Raw genomic sequence first — 22,841 nt, 5'->3', positions numbered from 1 at the left:
CAACCTTATGCTTTTAGAAATAAAGATACCGTGTGTTTAGTAATCGACAAACGCAAATTGTTTTTGTTTTCGTAACTGTAAATCGGTTGACGCGAGCCGGCATACTTGACCCTGCTATTAGCATTGCAAATTGTCATATTTCTGTTATCATGCGTAAATATTGACTAGTTAGATATCATAGAGTGTGACGAAACACTATCTCAAAAGCTAAACCGTGCTTTGAAAAAAAATATACAGATTAGTGCGGTGTTTTTAGCATCACGCCGAGAGTTTCTCAATAAGTATGATGACTAGGTGTAAAAAATATAAACCTTTTGAGGCCATGAAATATATATTTACTATAAATTTATGAATCTAAACTGCTTTTAAGTTTAAGACGGCTTGAGACTTAACCCATAAAAACCACATGTTTGCGAAACAAGTAAAATATGGATCCACTATTCATTACATTACCAGAAGGGCAAAAAACAATGTCTCATCCCCATTATTTCGCCCGACACATTCAATAAAACTGGCAACCCTATTACAACAAAGGTACAAATCGATACAGTCCTAACAGTAGCTAATCAATGCAATGCATTCTATTGAATCCGAAACGACACGCATTAAAAATGCAACCTGTTCAGTTTAAATGGCGTCTCGAGGCCGAGATCGTTCGTTGACCCCGCACTGTTATGTGGGAACTTTATGTACTTCAGCATTGCAAGGGTTAGTGCACTTGCGATAGTGGAAAACTTTTAATAGAGCTGTATTACGTTCTGTAGGCGACCTGACCGCTGCATTCATCTCGACGAGACTCAGGCCAAGATTAGCACTCTGTTTCAATCGTCACGAGACAGGCGAGGTTATTTAATACGTTATTTGTTAAGTAGATTTTTAAAACTGTAAGTAGATACACAGAATAGACAGAAGATGTTGCTAAGTCGCTTCTGAAATGATTTTTAAACATTATTTGAAAGCGTTTAACGACATCTTAGCTTACCAAAACATAATTTTCGATGCTAATGTCAAGTTTTTTACTACAAACCAAAATACAATTGACGTAATATTTGAAAATTAAAAGGGACAACCCTAACTACAATTGTTCATGGCAAATTCCATTACTGGCATCGATTTGACATCGAACTGGTGTAAATTGTGTTATTAATTGCTTGCAGATCGAGAGCGGGTTTCAGTGACGTTCACAACCCGGTAAAGTGCTTTATTTATCCGATCTTCAATTAATTCTTGTCACAGTTATTTTGCTCTTGAGGTTTTACGTTTTAGGATTTTTTTAGTTTAGGTTCTCATAGAGATATAGACACTCGATTATTCATCATTCTTCTCAGCCCATTCTGTTCCACTACCAACGACTAAGCAATACGAAGACTCTCTTACGGACTGAGAATTCTGTTAAATTAGCTATATAAATGCTAGACTCTTCATTTTAGTCCTACGTTAAATAGTATTCAGAAGAATCCTGAACAATTGACATTGGGAACCGTTCTCAACATCGACTTTAATTCTTTTAAAGAAGACTACTTTCTTATCCTACCTAGAAACCTATAGCAGTTGCCGTAGTAATATATAAGTGTTTGTCTAGACATCTAATAAACAATGAAAGAAATGCCTGCAGCGTAGTGAACCACGTCACTGATGAATGGTTTAGCGCATGATTGGCGCCTTGGCCTTAACGTTATGGTAATGTTATTGTCCAGTACAACATTGAGGGGGTCATGTCGCTTGCTATGAACAAGATTCGTTATATCTTGCTTTTGTTTTCTTTGAACTATTACGCCTTTAACTGTGCAGGTGCGATGCGCCTGACTGTATATCAAAACTTCAGTTTTATACATCGTTTTGTAAAACAGGTAGGTTTTAGTTAAGTATAACATTTTAACAAAACTGATAATGGATACGCGTTTCTGACTATATCATGTAATTTTTACCATGCCCTGCCAACGCGCGGTGCACTATTAAAGCTGCATCAGTAATTGAAATGAGCAAAATAATGGCAACAATGCCTCTGAGTTTAACTACAACAGGAAATGACGTTCACATGCGAAGAATACCAGACATCTGCTAATGCACTCAGTTAAAATTAGTGACCAAATTAATAAGAGCTCACATTCTTCGCAAGAGTGGAGATGTCGTTCACAATTAATAGATCTATCGAAAATGGTCGCTTAGTATACTTGTAAGACGGAGGCACGGCAATGACGCAAGCGTGTGTAACTGTCGAATGTCGATGTGAGGGTGCGGATCCAAAAATAGAAACGCACGAGACGTCCGTCCGATACTTGCAACAGCCACAATAAATTTACTCTTTACTGGCCTTTTTAAATCATCCGCATAATGTAGCCAATTTCTTTTCTTAGTTACCTAATAAAATCTCTTGTTTATACACGTGGCTTATGTAAGACCAGATAAAAGTGATTCAATATCGATGAAGTAAAACGAGTGCTTCGTTAGTTTTAAGATGCGACCTGGCGTTTAGGAATCTTTTGTATATTTCGTTTTATAAATAAACATTTCGTTACTTACATTAAATTCTTTCTTAATTCCATCGTTGAGGACTCCTCCAGATAAAATGATGCCGTCTATTATGAAGTTGCACATGAAGGAGGCGGCGACTACCACCCAACCCCAACCGCCGTCCGGGGGAACGACCTGGAATAAAATTATTCTTAAGACTCACAAAGTATGATTTACACAAAATTACATTTTAAAATAACACAGTACCTATGTATGGAATCATAAAAAAAATGTTCTGATTATTTAAAAAATACAATATTTGAAGTCTGGTGAAATTACGAATGTAATTTTCCACGCTATTATATTGCTTGTGATAATGTCCTTTTTTTATTTGATATAACTAAATTGGTACCTAACAAGATTTAAATAATAAATAGTAAGTTAGTATCCGCTTAAAATTTTCGCTGGAAAGCGCGTCAATTTAACAGGGTAAAATTTTTGCTTGTAGCAAAAAGCTTATTATACAAAAGAGAGCTCATCTGCTATCTAAATCACCGAACAACAATATGTAAAAAGCTACGGCATATCCTTACAGTTTTCTAGAAGATCTCTTATACGATGCCACTGATACACGAAACGTTGACAACACAACAGTAATAAATTGTCGAAAAGATAGGTTACTATATTATCATCTGCTGAGGTTTTATCAGTGATGGGGTCTGATTTAGTACTTGTCTGGTCAAATGTATCCCATTTCTTCATATTTTCATTAACACTTCTTCGTCTTAAAAATAAATAGGTATCCATTGCGGACCCATTTATCAGGCACTGCAAAACTTTTTTATATCTACTTTAGATAGCCAGTCTCTTTAGACATTGACATTTGTCTGTTTGTCTTAGCGAAGAAAGAAACTTATTTAAAAATATTAAATAATCAATTTGGATACCTATAGAATATAGATTCAGTAACTTTCTAACCTCGGTGCTGTTTCCTATCTTATCTCTCTTTTCCTAATTCAATACAAGCGTGCGTAAACATCAAACTTTAAATGATTACTCAGATTTTGAAACTTCAAGTATGTAATAGTATTTTTATATTTATAAGGTATGCTCTTCATTTCGTCTAACTGGAACGTGCCGTTTGAATGCCCGACAGCACTTGAACTGCAATTGCAGTTGAAATGCGGTCCTTCTTTCTAGAGCCATAGTCGTAAAGAAGAGGCTTGTTCAATGGTTCAATTGTTCAATAGGGGGGCCTGTGGGTCTAGTGGTTAGTGACCCTGACTGCTATACCGGAGGTCGTGGGTTCGATTCCCACCCAGGACAAATGTTTGTGTGATGAGCACGATCATTTTGTTCTGTGTCTGGGTGTAATTTATCTATAATATGTATGTAATTAGAACTATATAAATATGTTTATCAGTTGTCTAGTACTCATAACACAAGCTCTGCTTAATTTGAGACTAGATGGCGTTGTGTGAATGTTGTCCAATATTATTTATTTAAATGTTCATCACGGGTCTCAAGCTACATTTAACAATTAAGAGTTATTTGATGATTCTTTCAATTAAAACTCCATAATGAGATGCAGTACAAATGTTGTACCGAATTTTCCTACATGATTGATTCTCCAGATATGTAAAGATAATACTATTGAAGATAATAATATAATATTGAGTTCCTTATATTGGTCTGCCAGTCCATAAGTTCTTGTTGCGTAGTACCACTTCTATATTATAAATATTGCCGCAAAAACATATATGTAGCCAGTGAAATACTAAATTTTTGTTTTATATAAATGTTTAATTAATTACTTATTACATTAATGAGAAAGGTTTATTCAAATTATTGTTATCAAGCGATATATGTGTACATCAATACCGCAAGGCCGTAGCGTTTAGCTGAGGTGTAACTTGTGATGTTGTTACTACAGAGTCCTTGGCTAAAGCGGTTTTAGATGCATGATATTTAACAAGACAACAAAATATATGTCCCGACTATAAGCGTTGCCCATGCCAAAACATCCACAACCACTTCAGCTGCCTTGTGTACAATCTCCCTCCTTCTTTGCCACATTCTGCTAAAAGCCATTTTGTTGCGATATTGCTGAAGTTGTTTCGTTTATAACAATGGCACCTATAGTAACAGTATCAGTACCGTCATAGTTATCTCAGCAAACGCCAACGAAATTGTAGCAAGAAGACACGCGTTTATTATACGTTCGGCAATCTTGCGTATTATTCTATTTCTTCGCAGCTTTTTTTCAAGTGCCGTCATCTTGTATTGAAAAGGGTTTTTTTAATTTGTGATGGATCTGCTTCTCCGCCTCGTCATGAAGCCTGTCTATTGTATGGTCATTCTGGTTCACAGCTGCAGGTGCTCACACATTCGGATTTAATTTCTATCTCTTCAGTCTGACATAGAACAGCGCTGCAAGTGCCTCGGCAACAGCTTACGCTTTCGAAGCCAAACAGAACGTAGAAAATGTGGAAGCCAACAATTATGGGGATAAATTTATTAAAATTCACTAAAAAATCTGACATAACCAGACAGCTGGGAATACGGGGAATACATCTCGCTTCGCCCCATTGAATCTTAATTTTCCCCTAAAATCTGTTGGCCATGTTATTTCAATATTATGTCACAAAGACGTACAAACGAATCTCTTGTCAGTGAATGTTTCTTTTTATTGTTGAAAATTATCTTGTCACGAGAATTGAAATGAGGTTGTCACCATAAAGATTTTTTTATTCAACCTAGACCTAAAAGCAACGAGGTTAGATTACGTTCGAAGTGATAACACTCAGTAGAATTAATCTTAAGGATTAAAAATTTGAACCAGAGTTCGTTTCTATTTGAATTTGAACACTCGAAATATTGGAAGTACACTTACCAAAGTCGCTTCTGGTCCAGCATCCGAGTATGGTTCACTGGGGGAGTCCCGACCCGCTCCACTACCATTCGTAGTGGTCGGTTGGAAGGGACGTTCATCAGTCGCGACCCGCTGCTTCATCGCGCCTCAAAGCTGCAGACAAGAGAAACATTAACAAATCAAACATTTGGAACTACAATACAAGAACTTTTGAGACAATTCGCCCTTCGCCATCACTTCAGATAGTATGATTGACAGTGCCGGCGTAAGGGCCACTGACACCCCGGGCGAAAATATTGTGGCGCCCACTTGAGGGAAGCAATATCAAGTGTTAGTTTTTTGCTGATCCCAAGTAAAATTATATTACGAATGTCATCTTTCCTTTAGCGTTACGTTTGGTGGTGGAAGTATTCCACCTCTAGCGTCGAGCACAGTTCTGAGGGTTATCGGCAAGAGACTAAAACTTCAGACCTTGGCGCCACCCAGAATTTGTCGCCCTGGGCCATCGCCCCATCACGCCCCCCCCCCCCTAACGCCGGCACTGATGATTGAGGAGTTATGACACAAGAGATTCGATAACAAAATGCATCATCTGTTAGCTGAATAAGTGAAAAACAGTGAGACAACTTCATTCGCTTAGAAGGGACGTTTTGCTGACTATAGGCATAAACGAAAGTCAATGGGTTAACGAGATAAGGGCTAATACCCGTGCGGGCAGCTTAACGTCGATTATTAGGTTTCACACCACGCGGTATATGTATTTGCAATGCAATGCAATTACTACCAACTGTTAGTTGGTCCATTTTATCAGCTACAATCCAGACTGAAAAACCTTTAACTTTTAATTTAGATTTCGATTTAAGTTTACATCGTAAATCATTGTTTAATTAAGTCCAGTCTCACTGGATTCTTCTAAACATCATGATTCTACCTCAGCTAAATCAATAGACCGGTTGTCTTCACACACGATGGCCTAGTCATCTTACTAGAGCAACAGAATGGGATGTTGTAAGTCCGTAATGACATAACCTAACATTTTAATCTGGTCCAATTTCCGACTGGAACCAAATTAAGAGCTTTAATCTAATCTACGAATTTCCACCCACGGATTAATTTGGAATGTTCTGTACTAGTTTGTGTTCCATATTGGGTTCTTTGGCGGGTCTGTGGCAATAATATGCAGGTGCATTGTTTGAAAGCAGTTAATTAAAACAATGTAGCTTTATGACAGGCCATTGAGTTGAGAAACTACTAATTACCAAACCATTTCTTTTCGAACTGACCTTTAAGGATCCTACAATAACAAATTCCTTATCAATACAAAATTATCGTTTCTTTTTATGGTTTTTTTTCGGCTTTGGATATTGATCATATTTGTTAGTAAACTCATTACGAAGATAGTTTGTAAACTATGTAATAATTCCACAATAGATGCTCGCACATAGTGGCTGTGACATTCATAACAATGGCAATACAGATAGCTTAGTAGAATGAAGCTATTATCATTAATGGCAGCACTAGTGCATAGATTACTCAGCACTGACATGACTTCACGATCCACCTTGCAGATTGAAAACGCTTTCCTTGAGAAAATGAAAATTATATAAGAAACTAACTGTTGCCCGCGACTTGGTCCGCGTGGTTAGAAGAAATTGCGACTATAACTTCAGATTTAAACTATCCTATCTCTTAAGTTGGATCATATGCAGTTCGCACATGGTGTGCGAATTTTATTATAATCGGTTAAGTGGTTTAGGAGTCCATTGAGGACAAACATTGTGACACGAGATTTATATATATTAAGATGAGTGCTATCCCAATTTAAACTTCTGCTTTTATTGATACAGCTTTCTTTAAATGTTTGGTTAGGTACTGTTAAATAAGAGTGAACACACCTCTCCAATTAAATATTACTTACATAATAATATTTAATAGTTTATGACGTTATGTTTTTCATTAATCCTTTTTCAAATATGAATAAGTGAAAAATTGAACAAGTTGTTGTATCTTTAAACATGGACTAGACAATATTTCCTGCTCATCCAATCCCTATAAGTGATGAGAATATTGTACCCTGTATTGTTCAAATGCTGAAATTATCGTACCGTACTTAAACAGTATGTAATTTTAGACCTTCACTGGTTATTTGGTTTATCTCCATCAGGAATAGGTCACTGTAGTAAGCCAAAACATCAGCAAACAACATTATGTATCATAGTAGCGGTGCACATTATTTACATCTCCACATTACATTTGAATTATTAAAATTATATGCATCAATATAATTTTAATAATTCAAATATATGCAAGTGCGTAGTTGTTTACACAGATTGAGTAGACCGACCAGTATTTTAATGCCGAAAACAATGCATGATTAATTAATCAATGCAAAAACTGTGTGTGACGAAGCAGAACCGAGGATGCCATTTGATTGCCATCATACGTGCGCAATATAAAAACTGCAAAGCTACGTATAGTGCCTCATCATACATGAGCGACTTCTTAAAGCAAGATTATTGCTACCGTGAAGGCGACAAGGTGAAATATACTGCGTCTAGCAGGATACAGTCCTTACTGTTGGTTTTGACGACAAACCCACTGTGCACAACGTGTGGGTACGGATCCACGACTATTTGTTCTGAGGCTTGGTGTCTATATAAGTCGAATGTTTTTGAAATCCCGCGCGATGTAAGGATCAAAATCCTTTTGGCAGGAGTCGTTTTTATAATCTGTATCTAAATACCTTTCTCATTTGGAGCTCATAAACGGGCAGATGAAAACAAAAGTCTTAGTTTGATTCACACTACTTATGAGTCAATAATTAACCCCGTTAGTACGTCGTTTACACCAATAAGATGTTGTTTTTCTTCCTGATTAGCTGTTCCAGTAAACATCGTTAGGGTTAAAACTAATGTTTTTGTTTTTCCCAGCATCGTAAACGCAGTTAAATAATAATTAAAGATCGTCAATACCATTTTCTAGAATCGATATTAATGTAATTCCATGACGATTATAAAAATACAGCTGAAAATATATTTTATTGTTTGTTTAGTTGATTCGACATTTGTGTAAGAGGTCATATGAGGCAACAACCGCTAATACTTAATAAACTTAAGAAGTATAACAAAAAGTGTCTTTCTTGATTTAATTCTAAGCATGATTAATATAAGGCTATTTGTCAAACACTAGTACGCAAAAAGCGTAATCATGGAACAAAATAAAAATAGCCTAAATGAAGACTCCACTCGAACGTATAGTTTGAGATATATTAGATCTCTTTGGAGGTTCAATATAAAACAAATACAAGTATCATACCTTGAATACCAGCCTCTTTGCTGCCCCTTACAGCCATATCGAGATAATAATGAAAATATTTATTCAGTAAAAAGGATCTATCATCTGAGAGGAAATATCGAAACAAACTCAAGCTACGCTGTGGCTAGAACTAACAACATTGGTTTACATTTTACCTTCATTAATTTAATAGTAAACTCTGTCAAGCACCAAAGATTACTGTATTAGATACAACAGAATTCTTCTTACTAAATAGGCTTAATAGAGATATTGATTGTTTAAATTATGAGCCATCGTTCTTGACTATTCCAACGCCAATATGACGCGTCAATATTAAAATTAAAATATGAATAGGATTATTATTCAAATTGACTCACTCCTAACCTTACTTGAGACTCATGGTTCAAAACCACGTGCTTTTAATATATACGATAAACACTTGTTCAAACAATAACACTACAATGACTTAGTTAACGATGTCGAGTTATTCTGTACTTGTAGATAACGCATAATTATAGTTAAGGATACAAGTTACGGTTACATTTTGTCGGGTTTATGGTTTTTAGTGATAAATAACCTTGAATAAAATTTGTGATAATGTTCAGTAACAATAGTGGACTTTTTGTCGACTATAATCAAAATATAATACAGTTGTACAAAAAAAAAAACATAAAACAACACTTTGTGATTGTAAAAGGACAACTCCAAAAATTTATGTACCGTAAGGATCATTGCTGGTAAGGCCAATAGGTGCGATAGCCGAAAGAAAAGTATCGATTTGAATAGACAACATTTTTAAAAGTACATATTTAGAAGTCGAATTTACTTGCATGTTGAAATCTATTGCCTCTAATGATCACAGTCAAAACATTGAATCGCATATCTCAAAAATCGAGCTATTTAACTCAGGAAAATTCAACAATATTTCCTAGTTTACTCACAAGTTTACTATTTCTGCAAAATTCTAGGAATCTCCACCCGGTACCACAAATGAACGCTTTTACGCAGCTTAAACAACATTTTTTAAAGTTCCAATTAATAAATAGTATTGTAAACAATAGTTATACCCTTTTAGTTCAAACTTATTTTATTAGTATCCGGTATTATCGTAGTGTTCCGAACCATTGAGCCCATTTGATTTGTCCGGTCCAATAGCTTTTACAATTAGGGTTGTAACGTGGCGCACAATTTTGTACTGTACCATATAACTACACCATGAACTCGTCAATCATTTGTTTCGGTTTTAAACATTTTCTTTGATGTCTTTTTTTTTTGATAAATTTAGTTTAGCTAATATTATGCTATTAATTACTATTCCCATATCTTAACAAATATGTAGAGACCATAGAACGTTGACCTAAAGATCTACCGACACAATGATATAAAATTTGTCTTAAATAACGCTTGATTTTGTATTACTTATAAATCCTCGGTAAAGCCCCTTTCAAAAATTTACTTAAATTAATTTAATAAACAACATAACAAATTAAAAAGTTGCTATATTAATAACTAGCTGTTTCCCGCGACTTCGTCCACGTGGTTAGAATTTTCCCCGTTTTTTCCACATTTTCCAATGTTTCTTCGCTCCTATTAGTCGCAGCGAGATGTTATATAGCCTATAGTCTTCCTTGATAAATGGTGTATTCAACACAAAAATATTTTTTCAATTCGAACCAGTAGTTCCTAAAATTAGCGCGTTCAAACAAACAAACAAACAAGCTCATCAGCTCATTAGTATAGACAGTAAACGCACAAGTAATGTAACAAACGCATGTTTAAGTTTAAACAGCGCAAAATATACGCCAAAAACATAGTTATAAACAAAACATGATTGATATGAGAAACAGGATAATTAATTTATAGTTAGAGTAGAACGTTCATTTTGACTCGTAGCAAAATAAATATAGATTGATATGATAAGTATGAACATTAATTACATGGCATATAAGCTAAAATTTTATTACAACATACTGTGTGAGGTAAAGGTAAATTGGCAATTTTTTCCCCATTATGGGTTTCTTACACACCAAATCGCTGCCAGCCGGCTATGCTTATGTTAGACTACGTCAGACTAAAGCTCGCGGGGTAGTTCTCCCTTCCCTTTTTACCGGGTACCTTGCTTTCCCTTTTACCGTGGAGCAGGTGTGCCATAATACCATTACCGCAGTATAAATTGCCTACATTACGACGCGCGATGAAAGCCCAGACACATGTTAAAAATATAATGACGCAACTTAAATAAGCAAGTGATTCAGTGACCTTGAGAACAGCTCGCTCGGAACGAGTCTGCCGGCGTAGGCGCAGATTGTCAGGCCAAATTTATTGCAGAAAAATCTCGACTACGAATTCAAAGCTTTTTAATTCGCATGAGCTATTCCAATTACATAACACGCGGTATTTATGATATTTTTTGTGTTTTTTTTCCTCTCGTAAGTATTTTTATAATATAGAACTCGTGATAAAATCAAGGTCAGAACAAATTAAGGCTATTAATCTTGAAACAAATACTATTCAGACGCAAATTTACGCAGAAAGTATATCGCGATTGTACAAAAAGAAATAAGAATTGAAGTCTTTTGTAAAGAGTTTTATAATTGGTATTGGGCTAATTGCAAACCGATTCTTGGAATAACGGAGTTAGATTCAAGTGCCGTTGTTCGAAATATAAGCTAACACTACTAAGCACTACCTACTTTTAACACAGGCTTCTAACGTTGTTACTAGATATTGGAACTTGTTTATCGAACACAAATTCATTAAAAAAAGTGTTTGTCATCTACATGTCAATCTATGCAAGAGTAAGTACAGTTAGAAATAAGATCGAAAATAATTATTAGTGAGTATTTGCTGTTATAACATCATCTGTGAACAGTTTATTTGTCTTGCTTTCATGGTTCATACGAAACAGTCTAGTGACTACTAACAGACGCACGGACAGAGCGGTGCTTCTTTAATGGCCAGCAAAGGGACTCGCTCTTGCCTTTAGTTAAGGAGTCGGCAGTTAAAATACATGCTGAACAACCAAAACCACATTCACAACCACGTGAACCTCAACAATGAAAAACGAACAAGATTGCTTCAGTATTTATTAGAGCACGTTCGTTGCCCTCCGACCCGGCTGACATAACGAGTCGCTGTAAATCACGACTATTGCACTGATAACACTGATAAGGACGTGGCGACCTTAGCGTTACTTAACAGTTTATTTGTGTCGATGTGAATGAGTTATGTGGCTTTTAATTATATATATTAATAATTGTTTAGCTGAAGTGTGGCTTAAAATATACAGGCTTATATTTGAACTTTTAGTATGACCGTCGGATTGCCAAGACACGGTTCTTTAAATCTGTGTCTTTTCGAATGTATGTGCGAATTTCTTTGTGACAATTTATATGTGACTAGCTGTTGCCCGCGACTTCGTCTGCGTGGTTAGAAGATATAAGTTATGACTTTTTCTTCGCTCCTATTGGTCGCAGCGTGATGATATACATATAGCCTAAAACCTCCCTCGATTAATGGTATATTCAACACAAAAATATTTTTTCAATTTGAACCAGTAGTTTCTGAGATTAGCGCGTTCAAACAAACAATTAGTATATATATAGTACATACATAGTATATACATAGTAATTAGTATATATATAGTACAATAAGTATATAGATGCCAACGATATCTTCGCTACGTTTCATCGATTTTTAATTTCTCGCGCGGAGATTTTAATATTACGATAACTCATTACCTATTAACATTTTTGGCGTAGTGTAAAAGGCAATTTTGTTCTATATTACATGCATAATATATCTAACTTATTTATTTGGATAAGGATTAATACTGTATTGTTAAAAAGAGGTTCGTAAGTAACCAATAATTTTACTGTATTAAGAAAACACATAAAAATGGTTATTGTGGGTTATCCTTGGAAGATAGACATATACCACCGCGGACTTTTTTGTAGATCTATTAAAGAGGTACAAACTTGCCATACATTGTTTTGTTGTAACTCAAAAGGTTTTGGCAGCGTTCTCGATGAAAGCTCTCGAATGGCTTAATTTTTTCCGACATGTTTAACTAATATCGCTGTAATATCGTCAGTTTACACAAAACCTAAACTTATTATACACTAAAACCTTCCTCAAGAATTGTTCTATCTATCGTTGAAAACCGCATAAAAATCCGTTCAGTACTTTTCTAGTTTATCGCGAACAGACAGACAGACAGACGCGGCGGGGGACTTTGTTTTATAATATGTATGTAAGGATAAATTAGATTCTATACCTACTAGGTATAGTAACATGTTTGTCGAGACTGGAGTCTGAGGTGGAACAGAATAGTTATTATCATGAACAAAACGATTACTTATTAGAATTGTTTTCAAATAAAATATATTCGATAGGTACAGAAGTATTGTACTATTTTATTTGAGTCTTCGTTAAAGAAAAGTAGAACATTTCGTAGCAACCTGTCATACAGCGGTATGGTACAGATAGACAGTATCACTTGAAAGTAATGCATAAATTCTCAACGTCCACTCGTTCGATACATACCAAACTTAATTATTCGGTCATTGACAATATAGCTACAAATAATATTGACATTTATTAAGCTTCGTTATTTAGTTGTAACAAAATACGTATTCATAGTAGTTAATAAAGAATCTTTGATAACTTGAAACCTTCACTTAGATGCGTGTCCATGGAATATTATCTAAAATATGAAGCTTTAATCAAAGCTTTTATGATTGAGCCGTAGATAACACAGTCGTTATCAGTATAATATGAAATTGTATTACACCTACACATCGATACTTGTGTATGAGAAATATTAAACTTTTACCGTGTTATTAAATGTATGGAGGTAAAGGAGATGCGCAGAATATGCGTAAGCGATTCCGCGGCACCGGCAAAGTTAGGTGTTTTGCTATTGGCGGGTTCTGGGAGGTCTAAATATGTCAGTCCGAGATATCCTCAAGCCATATTTTTGTGCCTATTGGCATAAAACGATTAGTTTCGTTTCTCGTATTTAAAAAAAAACTATTCCCGTACTAAGGAAATTTATGATTATTTCAATCATTTCCTCACAAAGACAAGCTCAGCTAAGGCTTTCGTAGATCACAAAAACGTTTGTTCTAGGACGATCACGCGTCGCGCACAGTTGGTTTGGTGTGGTGACCTCAACCACTCGACTATCCAAAAAAGAGAGCCGCAGAGAGAATGTGGAGAATATCGAAATATTGATACTGCATTTTGACAGAAAATGCTTACTTAATTACTATAATGTACACTTATAAGGTTTTAAAGCGTCTTGTTAAATTAGTACCTGCCAACATAAATACAAATGTCCAGAAATGTTAGTCAATGTTATATATGTAGTGAGTATATGTGTGTACATTGTGTAATGTAATTTGCATATCTATGTCTCTTATGTAACTACATTGTTTCGGTGCGACAAACAATAGGCTGACAATATATGAATAGCTAGTCGTAGTATTAGTATAACCTCGTCTTCATAGTATGATCTTCATATATTATGCGTAGTAAATTTTTTTGGGTTCCTTAGCCAAACAGTAAAAACGGACCCTGAAAAGTGAGTGTATAAAAACGAGACACAGGCAGTTGAAAATTTCACAAATTACGTATTTCGGTTACTAGTACCGTTAAATAAATAAAGGTTCTATACTACGGGCATAAACTATTTAGGTGAAAAGATATTGGCGGGTGGGTTCCTTAAATAAAATTTTACCTATGAGGATATGATGAGGATTTATATATAAATATAAATAAATACAAATTGTATTTATTTCTCCTGTTTGTATGCCCATCAGTGTTGCTAGTCTGACTTAAACGTTTTTTTAATAATTGATGTTTACAATTGTGATTGAATTGATTAAAGTCTCCATTGTCAAAACTCTTTTGACGAATGCGACTTTATTCTACGCGAATCACTACACCTATGAAAAACACATGGAAGATTTCGCCCTCATCACACTTCAAACACAAAATGATCACGTGATGTCTCATCATTAATCAGTAACCGCTTCCCAATCTATACGTGGAGTGATTAATATGTAACCTCATTGCTGTTGATCACATGTATTGAGAGTCTTGTAAACGATGATTAACAGATTGTTTACACTCGATCAGTGAATGATAGAGCAGTAGATATCACGTTTGTGACGTCATAGGTCACGATTGATATGTCATCGAGTTTCATGTGAGTGTGTGCGTGTAAGAAAGTTATCGATGACGTATTAATTAGAATGAATTTGTTAATTATAGACCAAATTATGTCTCAATTATTAGATATGTCTGTCTAGTTTATTTTTGAAACCGTCCTGCCTATGTCGAAATGAAATAGTTGGAACGTATCCAGTTTCTGAAACTGGAGCAATAGGTGTTTGACTTTTGTTCAAAAAATAAATCATGTTGCCAAATAGATGAACCGTCGGATATACTTTTGTAAACAACACAAATGAAATGCAGTCTATAGTCAGTTATAAGCTTGACTATCCTGTCACACAAGTTTCAAGTTAGTAAGTTATCTCAAAAGCTTTTATTAGCTACCTATTCGTTTCGACCTTTACGCTGTTTTGACATTCGCTTGACCCTTAATCGTTCGTATCGGTTACCAACCTAACATTTTCCATAATTGCTCTCGTAAACGTAATGAAAGTTAAACAATATTGTTATTAATGTTTATTATTCGCGTGGGGCCCTTCCCTTGATACGTACGGTCAACGCACTGCAGATAGTTATTGAATTTATGTGCGAAAGTCAAAAACAATATATTAATACTGATACCGATTTATTGACAGTAAATTTCCATTCACTTGATATTTTGATTCGATGTTGTCAAGCCTGCGGTCAATGCAAGGCTCTCCATGATTGAGACTGCCGATAGAAGATGCGTGTGGTGTACATTTATTACTTAAAAAAAACTATTTGTTCCCTTTACGATGGTGAAAAAATTGGGTAAATTGAAAAAGAAACAATATTTAACGCAACCTCTGAAAAACCTTTTTAAAAACCAGCTTTTAGATAGCTTTTTACTTTGAAATCAAAGTAGGTATTTACTTGAGAAGGCATTTAAAAGTAATCTTAACTTGAGTGTTTTTTTTCGGAGCTCTTAGGCCACCGTTTAGCTCCAGCATTAGATCATAATAGTCTATGTCATAATATTGCATTAATATATATGCTGCCAAAATTTGGAGTTCAATCGGAACTTGTAAGATTTAATAATAGACCGACAGACAGACAACGGGACAAGTGAAACTAAAAAGCTAAAGCCAAAAGCTTGTTAATTTCATTTCTTTTGTAATTTCTTTCATTCTTACTTGTTTACTCGTATCATTAACGCAAGGGCGCCTCAAGATATCGGTGTGTACCTATTTATTATTAATTTTGTGTTCTTTTATAATGTCCCCTTTGACATTTTAATTACCCTTGATAAGTAAGTTTATAATTTATATTAAAAGATTTATAATAAATAGTGGAAAAGTTACTGGTGTTATCTTGTTTGTTAAGTAAGTACTTTAAGGGGACGTTATGCTAATACCTATAGGTACTTTAGATTGTTATGAGTAAATATTGATTTAATCTAGAATAAAAATAGCAGTGATAGCTTAGTGGTACGACCACATTACTGCCTAGTCAAATGTCGTAGGTTCGAACCCTTTCACGCACCAATGTCTTTATGTTACAATGCCTTTGTGTAAGTTATCATTTTCTAAAAACAATGAAGGCATACACCGTGCGCAAACCAGCACTCCTGAGAATTAGTCAACGGTTTGTTAAGCTAAGGTTGTCTATCAACAACCATGCGAAAAGGCAAGAAAAATTGTAATTGGTTTACTAAAGTCAGTGTGCAAATTATCGAGTGACACGAGACATCACTTCACCCATTACTAGACACGGCTTCGACCCCTGTGTGATAAGGCTCCTATTAATATCATTCGCAAGTCTCAATATTTTTGTGTCCGGGATTTTTCACGTACACAAAAATATTGAGGACTAAGGCTAGGTGTATCTTTTGATTAAATAGTTTTATACTTTGGACATCCTTATTGAATGACATATTTTAAAACGACAAAGTATTCGCTTCAAGTTAAGACTTTGAATTTAAATCAATTATATACCAGTATTCATGAGAATTCACGGACATTTAAACGTCAGACATATCATTGTTTGGATAATTAACATAAAAACTGATTAAAAAACCGGTCAAAACGTTAACACAGTCCTTCTTCGGTGCGCGTCAACTCTGACATCATTTTACACAAGTATAAAAACAAACTTGAACTTGACAATCACAAGTGAAGTAAGGGCATTCGCATAATGTAATGAGCTTATAACTTATGTATTATTTAAATCGATATCAATCGAATAAACTACTAACCAATAAACACTTTTATTATCTGTATTCCACTGAAACTTAGACCAAAGAGTTTTATATCTCCATGAAGTTCACAACACTAGTTATTTGTAAGGCGGTCGATCGTTAACTGTATTGAATAGATCGATGATTATGTTTATATCTCATAATGCTATGTAAATTTTCAAGTTCTATGTCATTCAAAACACCGGTAGAGCGGGTTTCGTTTATTACAAACATAACGACATTATTCTGTTTGCTTGTATTGTCCAAGTAAGTTATTTAGGTAGAGCTAAAGAGATAGAGCTGCTGAGGTAAAATTAAAACAATAATTAAACTTTTGTATGGTAATAGTCATACCTTCATAAAAGTTTCAAACCCGCTTAAGACATAAAACTATCTTGTTTTAAAAAGGACAGTTGTTAATTAGGGATGGTTGTACAAGTATTTTCTTCTTAACACAACTTGCAGCAAAAACTTAATATTTTTGAAAGCATCCATTCACTCGACTCCTGTTTTATTAGCACGTGTCTTAAAGGGTTTGTCAGATACAATCAGATTCCCCATTTAATAAAGCATGTTGTATGATTGGTCTAATTGAAACTGACTCGTAACTTGTAGGTTATTTGATGCGGGCTCTACATTTTGTTGCTTCTTGTTCCAAATTTGAACGCTCTATATTTTTACGTCATTTGTTTTCAACTTGAATACATAAAAATAACAACTAAATTGTAAACATTCACCTATTTTTAAGTTGTTTAAAAACAATGTTGGCTATTGAGACAGATTTGGTTGAATTGAAAAAAAAATGGAGTAAATACTAAAGTAATACTTCTGAAGCTTTTCTCGTAAGTTCCTGATGTATATATAATTTACATAATTAACACACCCATATTAGATATCGTTTATGTATAGTCTATAATACCTATGTATTTTGTTGTTGTTTTTGATTTCATAACATTGTGCAATAGTTTATTATGATAATACGACTCTAACTTAAGCTCTACAAATCTGAAAATGGCCGCGATTTGTGTTTTAATAGCAAAAATTAACACCCAGCGTTTTTAATTCTAAAATAGAAAAATCCTTGGCCCTTCCCTAACAGTAATATGAAACAATAATATTAAGATTAGGTGAAGTTATTTTAGATTTTACATGATGTTTTTATCCTCGTAAAGAGCGTGAAAAATTTAGAAATCCTTTATGGAGCCGATAATTTATTTAACATGACTGAAAAATTGAAATCACATATTATACAAATATAATCATGATAAGATATAGAACCTATCTATATACTATACTTTAAGTAACTCCCAAGGTTCACAGTGTTCTCAAGGGACTGCGAAGATCGATATCACATTATCGAGCAGGTAATGACTCTAGAATGGAATAAATCATCGGTTGTCGGCTATAAATATTAGTGTTTCTCACAGCCTCTAAGCTTTAGAGCCTTCTATGGTTCAAGAAGAAGCCTTGTAGGACATGGAACATCAATTACATGACTGGTTTACAGACAGGTCCTGAGGGCCTATTTCTAAAAGCAAGATTGTTGCCACTGTTGAAGAGAGAGGCCGCTCTACATCGTGTGGTGAGCTGTCTAGTTTCCACAATTGCAATAATTAGAATCTGAAATTCAATATTGTTGCTTTAAGAGATAGGGGTAGGCTTAGTGATAATGTCCCATATAGTTGTTAGTCCAAAATATCACTTATAATCGAGTAAAATAATCTGAAGGGATAGTTATTTCAAATGTGGTTTCGTGTTCTAAATAATAATTCACATAGAAAGATTAGGAAATAATGTCAACGTACAAAAACAGTTCTCAGTAAACTCAGTAGAGTTCTAGATTTAAATTTGTTATTTCTTCTGGAACCTTTTAAATAGCTTTTGCATTGGAATGTCTTCATTGATAGATAGTGATTTGGACTTGCGAGAAATATCGTGAGAGTTGCAATACATTGCAAAGCCGCGTAGCTCTGTCGTCAATTGTGAAGTATTGTCTCCAGCTATGTTTAACACGATAACGGTATTGATACAGGATTTATTAGGTTTCGTCTGAATTAGGCTTTATTATGATTATTAAAATTTAAAAATCTCTATAATACTACTTAAGTACATTTTTCGATCGTCGTAGTGGCATTAGAAAATATGTATGCTTCTGCCAACTAAAGAGATTTACATTGATATTGTTCCATTAAGAAGACATTGCTTTTGCTGAAATGTATTTTGCGGAAGTGTTATTGATCTTCATATAGGTTAGTATTTTACAACGTCACATCAACGATTAGTTCGTATCGTCGAAGCGTGACTATTATATATTAGTGGTGCTCTACTTTGTACGTGTACATACGCAATTGACAATGTCTTTTCATTTTACTACAAACTTGTGTCGTGGAAGGTTTCATGAACAATTGAGTCACATGCAAAGAACAACCCAGACTCAGAACAAGAATTCGTGAATCTCACAAATGCTTGTCGTCGCGCACTGTGGGTTTGGCGTGGTGACTTAAACGCCTGCAGTCGGATATAAATGCAGTCGAAATATCCCTATAATAGTCTTCAATTAAGCGTCAACAAAAGAAATATTACATTTATTGGAGTAAATTGTGTCAACAGTGATGTATTAAGTAGTGGGGTCATATCTGCGTTTACATTTGATAGTCGACGATGGGGGTCAATGTCTATTACAATGTTTATTAGCCTCGCGTGTTTGTCTTACTATTTCAGAGAAACCACTGATGAAGCCATGGACTTAATTTGCGGGCAAAAGTATGGGTTCTCTAAAAAGGCTGTATGTATATCTGTGTATATTAAGACGGTTCGGTAATAGTTCCAGATCCTGACAAATTTTATCTAATATTGTTACAAATTTGAAGTTTTACGCCCATTTATTGGATTCATTGATCTGTCTCTATTCAAGTTCTTTTTTAACATATTTGTCAGATAGACTGTGTAATTACCTACCTAAAAAAGAACTCTGTCAGAAAAAGGTCATTGCTTTTTTAAACTTTTTTTCATTATTATCCGTCATAAAAATAATTAAATATTTTATTGTTTCTGTAGCCCGTTTTTATCAGAAAACCTTTTATTTCTTTACGTGAAGAAATTAAATTAAAACCTGTTTTTAAAGATGTTTGTGTTAATAAAGGAAATTAACAAGCGATGGTATTATTTCTGTCAATGGTAAAAAAAAACTTTTGATATTTCAAAACATTAAGTTGCTGAGTAGAATTTTTATATTTTGCTCATTTCTCTTAGGGTTCACCAATTTTACGAGAAAACTTTTGAACATTGTATAATAGATTATAATAACGGAATTCTGCAGGCTTAAGTGAGTCTTAAACCAAGATAATCCGGTTCCTTTATATCTCGATACGTATAGGTTATTAGTATACATCAGTATGTATGTATAAGTAAATCAAATCGTTTTGCAAGGAATGTGGTCGAAGCGACTTTCCATGAGCTTTGGAACACGTGACATACGCCAATCAAAATGATTTTATATTTAATCCTTCAAGGAATTTCATCCTACATTTTGGTAACCTAGTGCACTTCATAGCATTGTAAATGAAGACTCAATAAACTAAACCGTATCCTATTAAAATAAGGTGTATTTTTTATGTACCCAAAGGTTTCGTCCGCGTTCGGAGAGCAAGAATTTTAGTAGAGAAGTCTAATGATAATCGAAAAAAGGTAGATCTTCCCGAGAATATACAAACTCACCCCTTATTCTAGGCTGGAGCTTTTAATAGATACTGGCGATTGGAATAAAACCATATTGTTCAGTCTTTTGCAAGTGAAGATATGACATTTCATTGAACCAGCGAAATAAATAATCCGAAAACTATGTCATTGTGCCTCTACAGGGCGCCACTGAATGAATATATTTGCACCTACAATTGTTAAATGTCACCAGGCTCAGCTGCGGAATTTTTCCATTCATCGGTCTCGTATTTTTTTTTGTTATTCATAGTAAACATGTTGCAAAATTAATACTATGAATAAAATCATTACTGATTGGGTTCAATCACAATTACATTATTGTTAGAAATCGGTAATTAAATTAAAATATTGTGTTTTAAACAATTATTAGAGGTGAAAAACAGATTTTCAAAAGGATACAAACATTGCAATGCAAACCTAAATTCAACGTATTAATTGAAATTATAATCAACAGACTTTAATGAGATATTGTTGTTGGTAAATGAGTAAAACGTTGTTAATTCATGCAAACTAATACCATGAACCCAAACATCAAAAATAAATCAGTAAGTTAAGTATAAGGCCAGTCGTTAAGGCGAAGAATGCTCTATATTCGTTCATACCCTCTAAATACGCAATTGTCTGAACCTGAAAAGAGACTTCGGTTGTTCATTTTAATATTTCATCTCAATTATTGGCTCCAACGAGCTCAAAAATCATATAAGACTATTGATATTATCCTACTAACAGAAAAATGATTCGTTTCCAATAACACAGAACAATGTCCAATTTAAATCATTCACGTTCCACTTCTATAATAATGATGAAACTATAAACATAATAAAACAAATCTATTTATTTGTAAATCTCTACAACGTGAGTACATAAAATTCAGTACAATCAGTTACAAACTACGTAATTGTGTTATCAAAGTTCTTGACCCTTGACATTGCATGTTGAGGCTGATAAACGAGGGCTTAATCAAATATTCGTATAACAATCATTTAATTATCTCTTATTTTCAAGTTTCAGTGATTAAATTGCAGGTTAGATAATTATACTCACCTTTTGATCGAGGAGCATAATCTAACCGAAAATGAACAAGTTCAAAATGTTAAAAAGTACTAATTAAGGTATTTTAAGCCCGACTTTTTTTTAACAGTACACTTTCAACTGGATTTGTAAATAAGAACAATTAGTTTTTACTTCAAATTCCCTTTTATATAGAAGACAGTTAGTATTTATGTAAAACGAGTTTATTTATAATTAACTCATGGGTCTGTAAAACTTACCTTATTTTTTTAAGAATAAATTTTGTTTTAGAAACCTGCTAATGTTTCAAGAATTATTCTCTGAATTTGACGTAACTATACAAAAACGTCAATGTTTTGATAAAACAATAAAACTGTAATATATTAAGATAAATGCAATTTATTATTTATATTGGCAATATAAATTTTACGTCAAACAGTGTCGGAAGCAAGTGAACGTAATATTAGTCGGTTAAAGATTAGATATAGGTTGTAAATACGTTTATAAGTATTATAATAATCAAACTACTAATACATGACTATATTTGTTTATATAGATTAAAAATAAATAGGTAGGTATTGCTTACTCGTGAAAAGTGTAGAGCCGCGAATCTTTACCACATTTGCAAGTTTTATACGCCCCCCGTATCACACTATTTTGCAAATTTTAAGCTATTACACGTTCATGCGTATATATAAATATTTGATTTTAGTATGTGATGATATAATTAGCTTGTGAGTACCACAAATTGATGATTAGTGTTGCTACAGTATGTCCTTGTTTGGTTTTCACACGCCGCTAAACACAGACAACTCTAGTCATTGTGTGCCGTTTTTGCTTTGAAAGATTAAAACTGTGTACATTGATGATGGTACTACAAAAAAGCATTGCGTCTTAGTCACAAAACTATACCACGAAGTTATTATTTTTTAGTAGCCGATCTAATGAGTCTCCTAGTCGAAATCCTTAATAGGCGCCGAAACAAAAAACGTTAGCCCCGTCTGTGAATGTGTAATTCAAAAATACTTTAATTGAATGGGCCTTTTACACCCTATAGAATTTGGCGCCAAACATTACAATGTTTGTTCTCAAAGGCTCCGATTTTTTTCCAGCGTCCCA

The 22,841-nt window shown here is 34.2% G+C and overlaps 1 protein-coding gene across 2 annotated transcripts in view; it reads right to left on the bottom strand.

Annotated features, from left to right (window-relative positions):
* The window catches only part of LOC113505376, a 35,779-nt gene that overhangs the window by 7,692 nt on the left and 5,246 nt on the right, over positions 1-22,841 (bottom strand). The window contains exons 1-3 of one of the 2 annotated variants that reach the window (XM_026888043.1): positions 17,013-18,275; positions 5,348-5,479; positions 2,524-2,649 (exon numbers count right to left, since the gene is read on the bottom strand). In XM_026888043.1, the coding sequence (XP_026743844.1) occupies positions 2,524-2,649; positions 5,348-5,467 (246 nt within the window). In that variant the 5' untranslated portion in view covers positions 5,468-5,479; positions 17,013-18,275. Of the gene's footprint in view, positions 1-2,523; positions 2,650-5,347; positions 5,480-17,012; positions 18,276-22,841 lie in introns of those variants that run through there. The other variant, XM_026888042.1, reaches the window with a different exon arrangement.

This window comes from Trichoplusia ni, chromosome 25 (assembly GCF_003590095.1).
Source record: "Trichoplusia ni isolate ovarian cell line Hi5 chromosome 25, tn1, whole genome shotgun sequence".
Lineage (NCBI taxonomy): Eukaryota > Metazoa > Arthropoda > Insecta > Lepidoptera > Noctuidae > Trichoplusia > Trichoplusia ni.
This window is presented reverse-complemented; position numbering and strand designations above follow the sequence as displayed.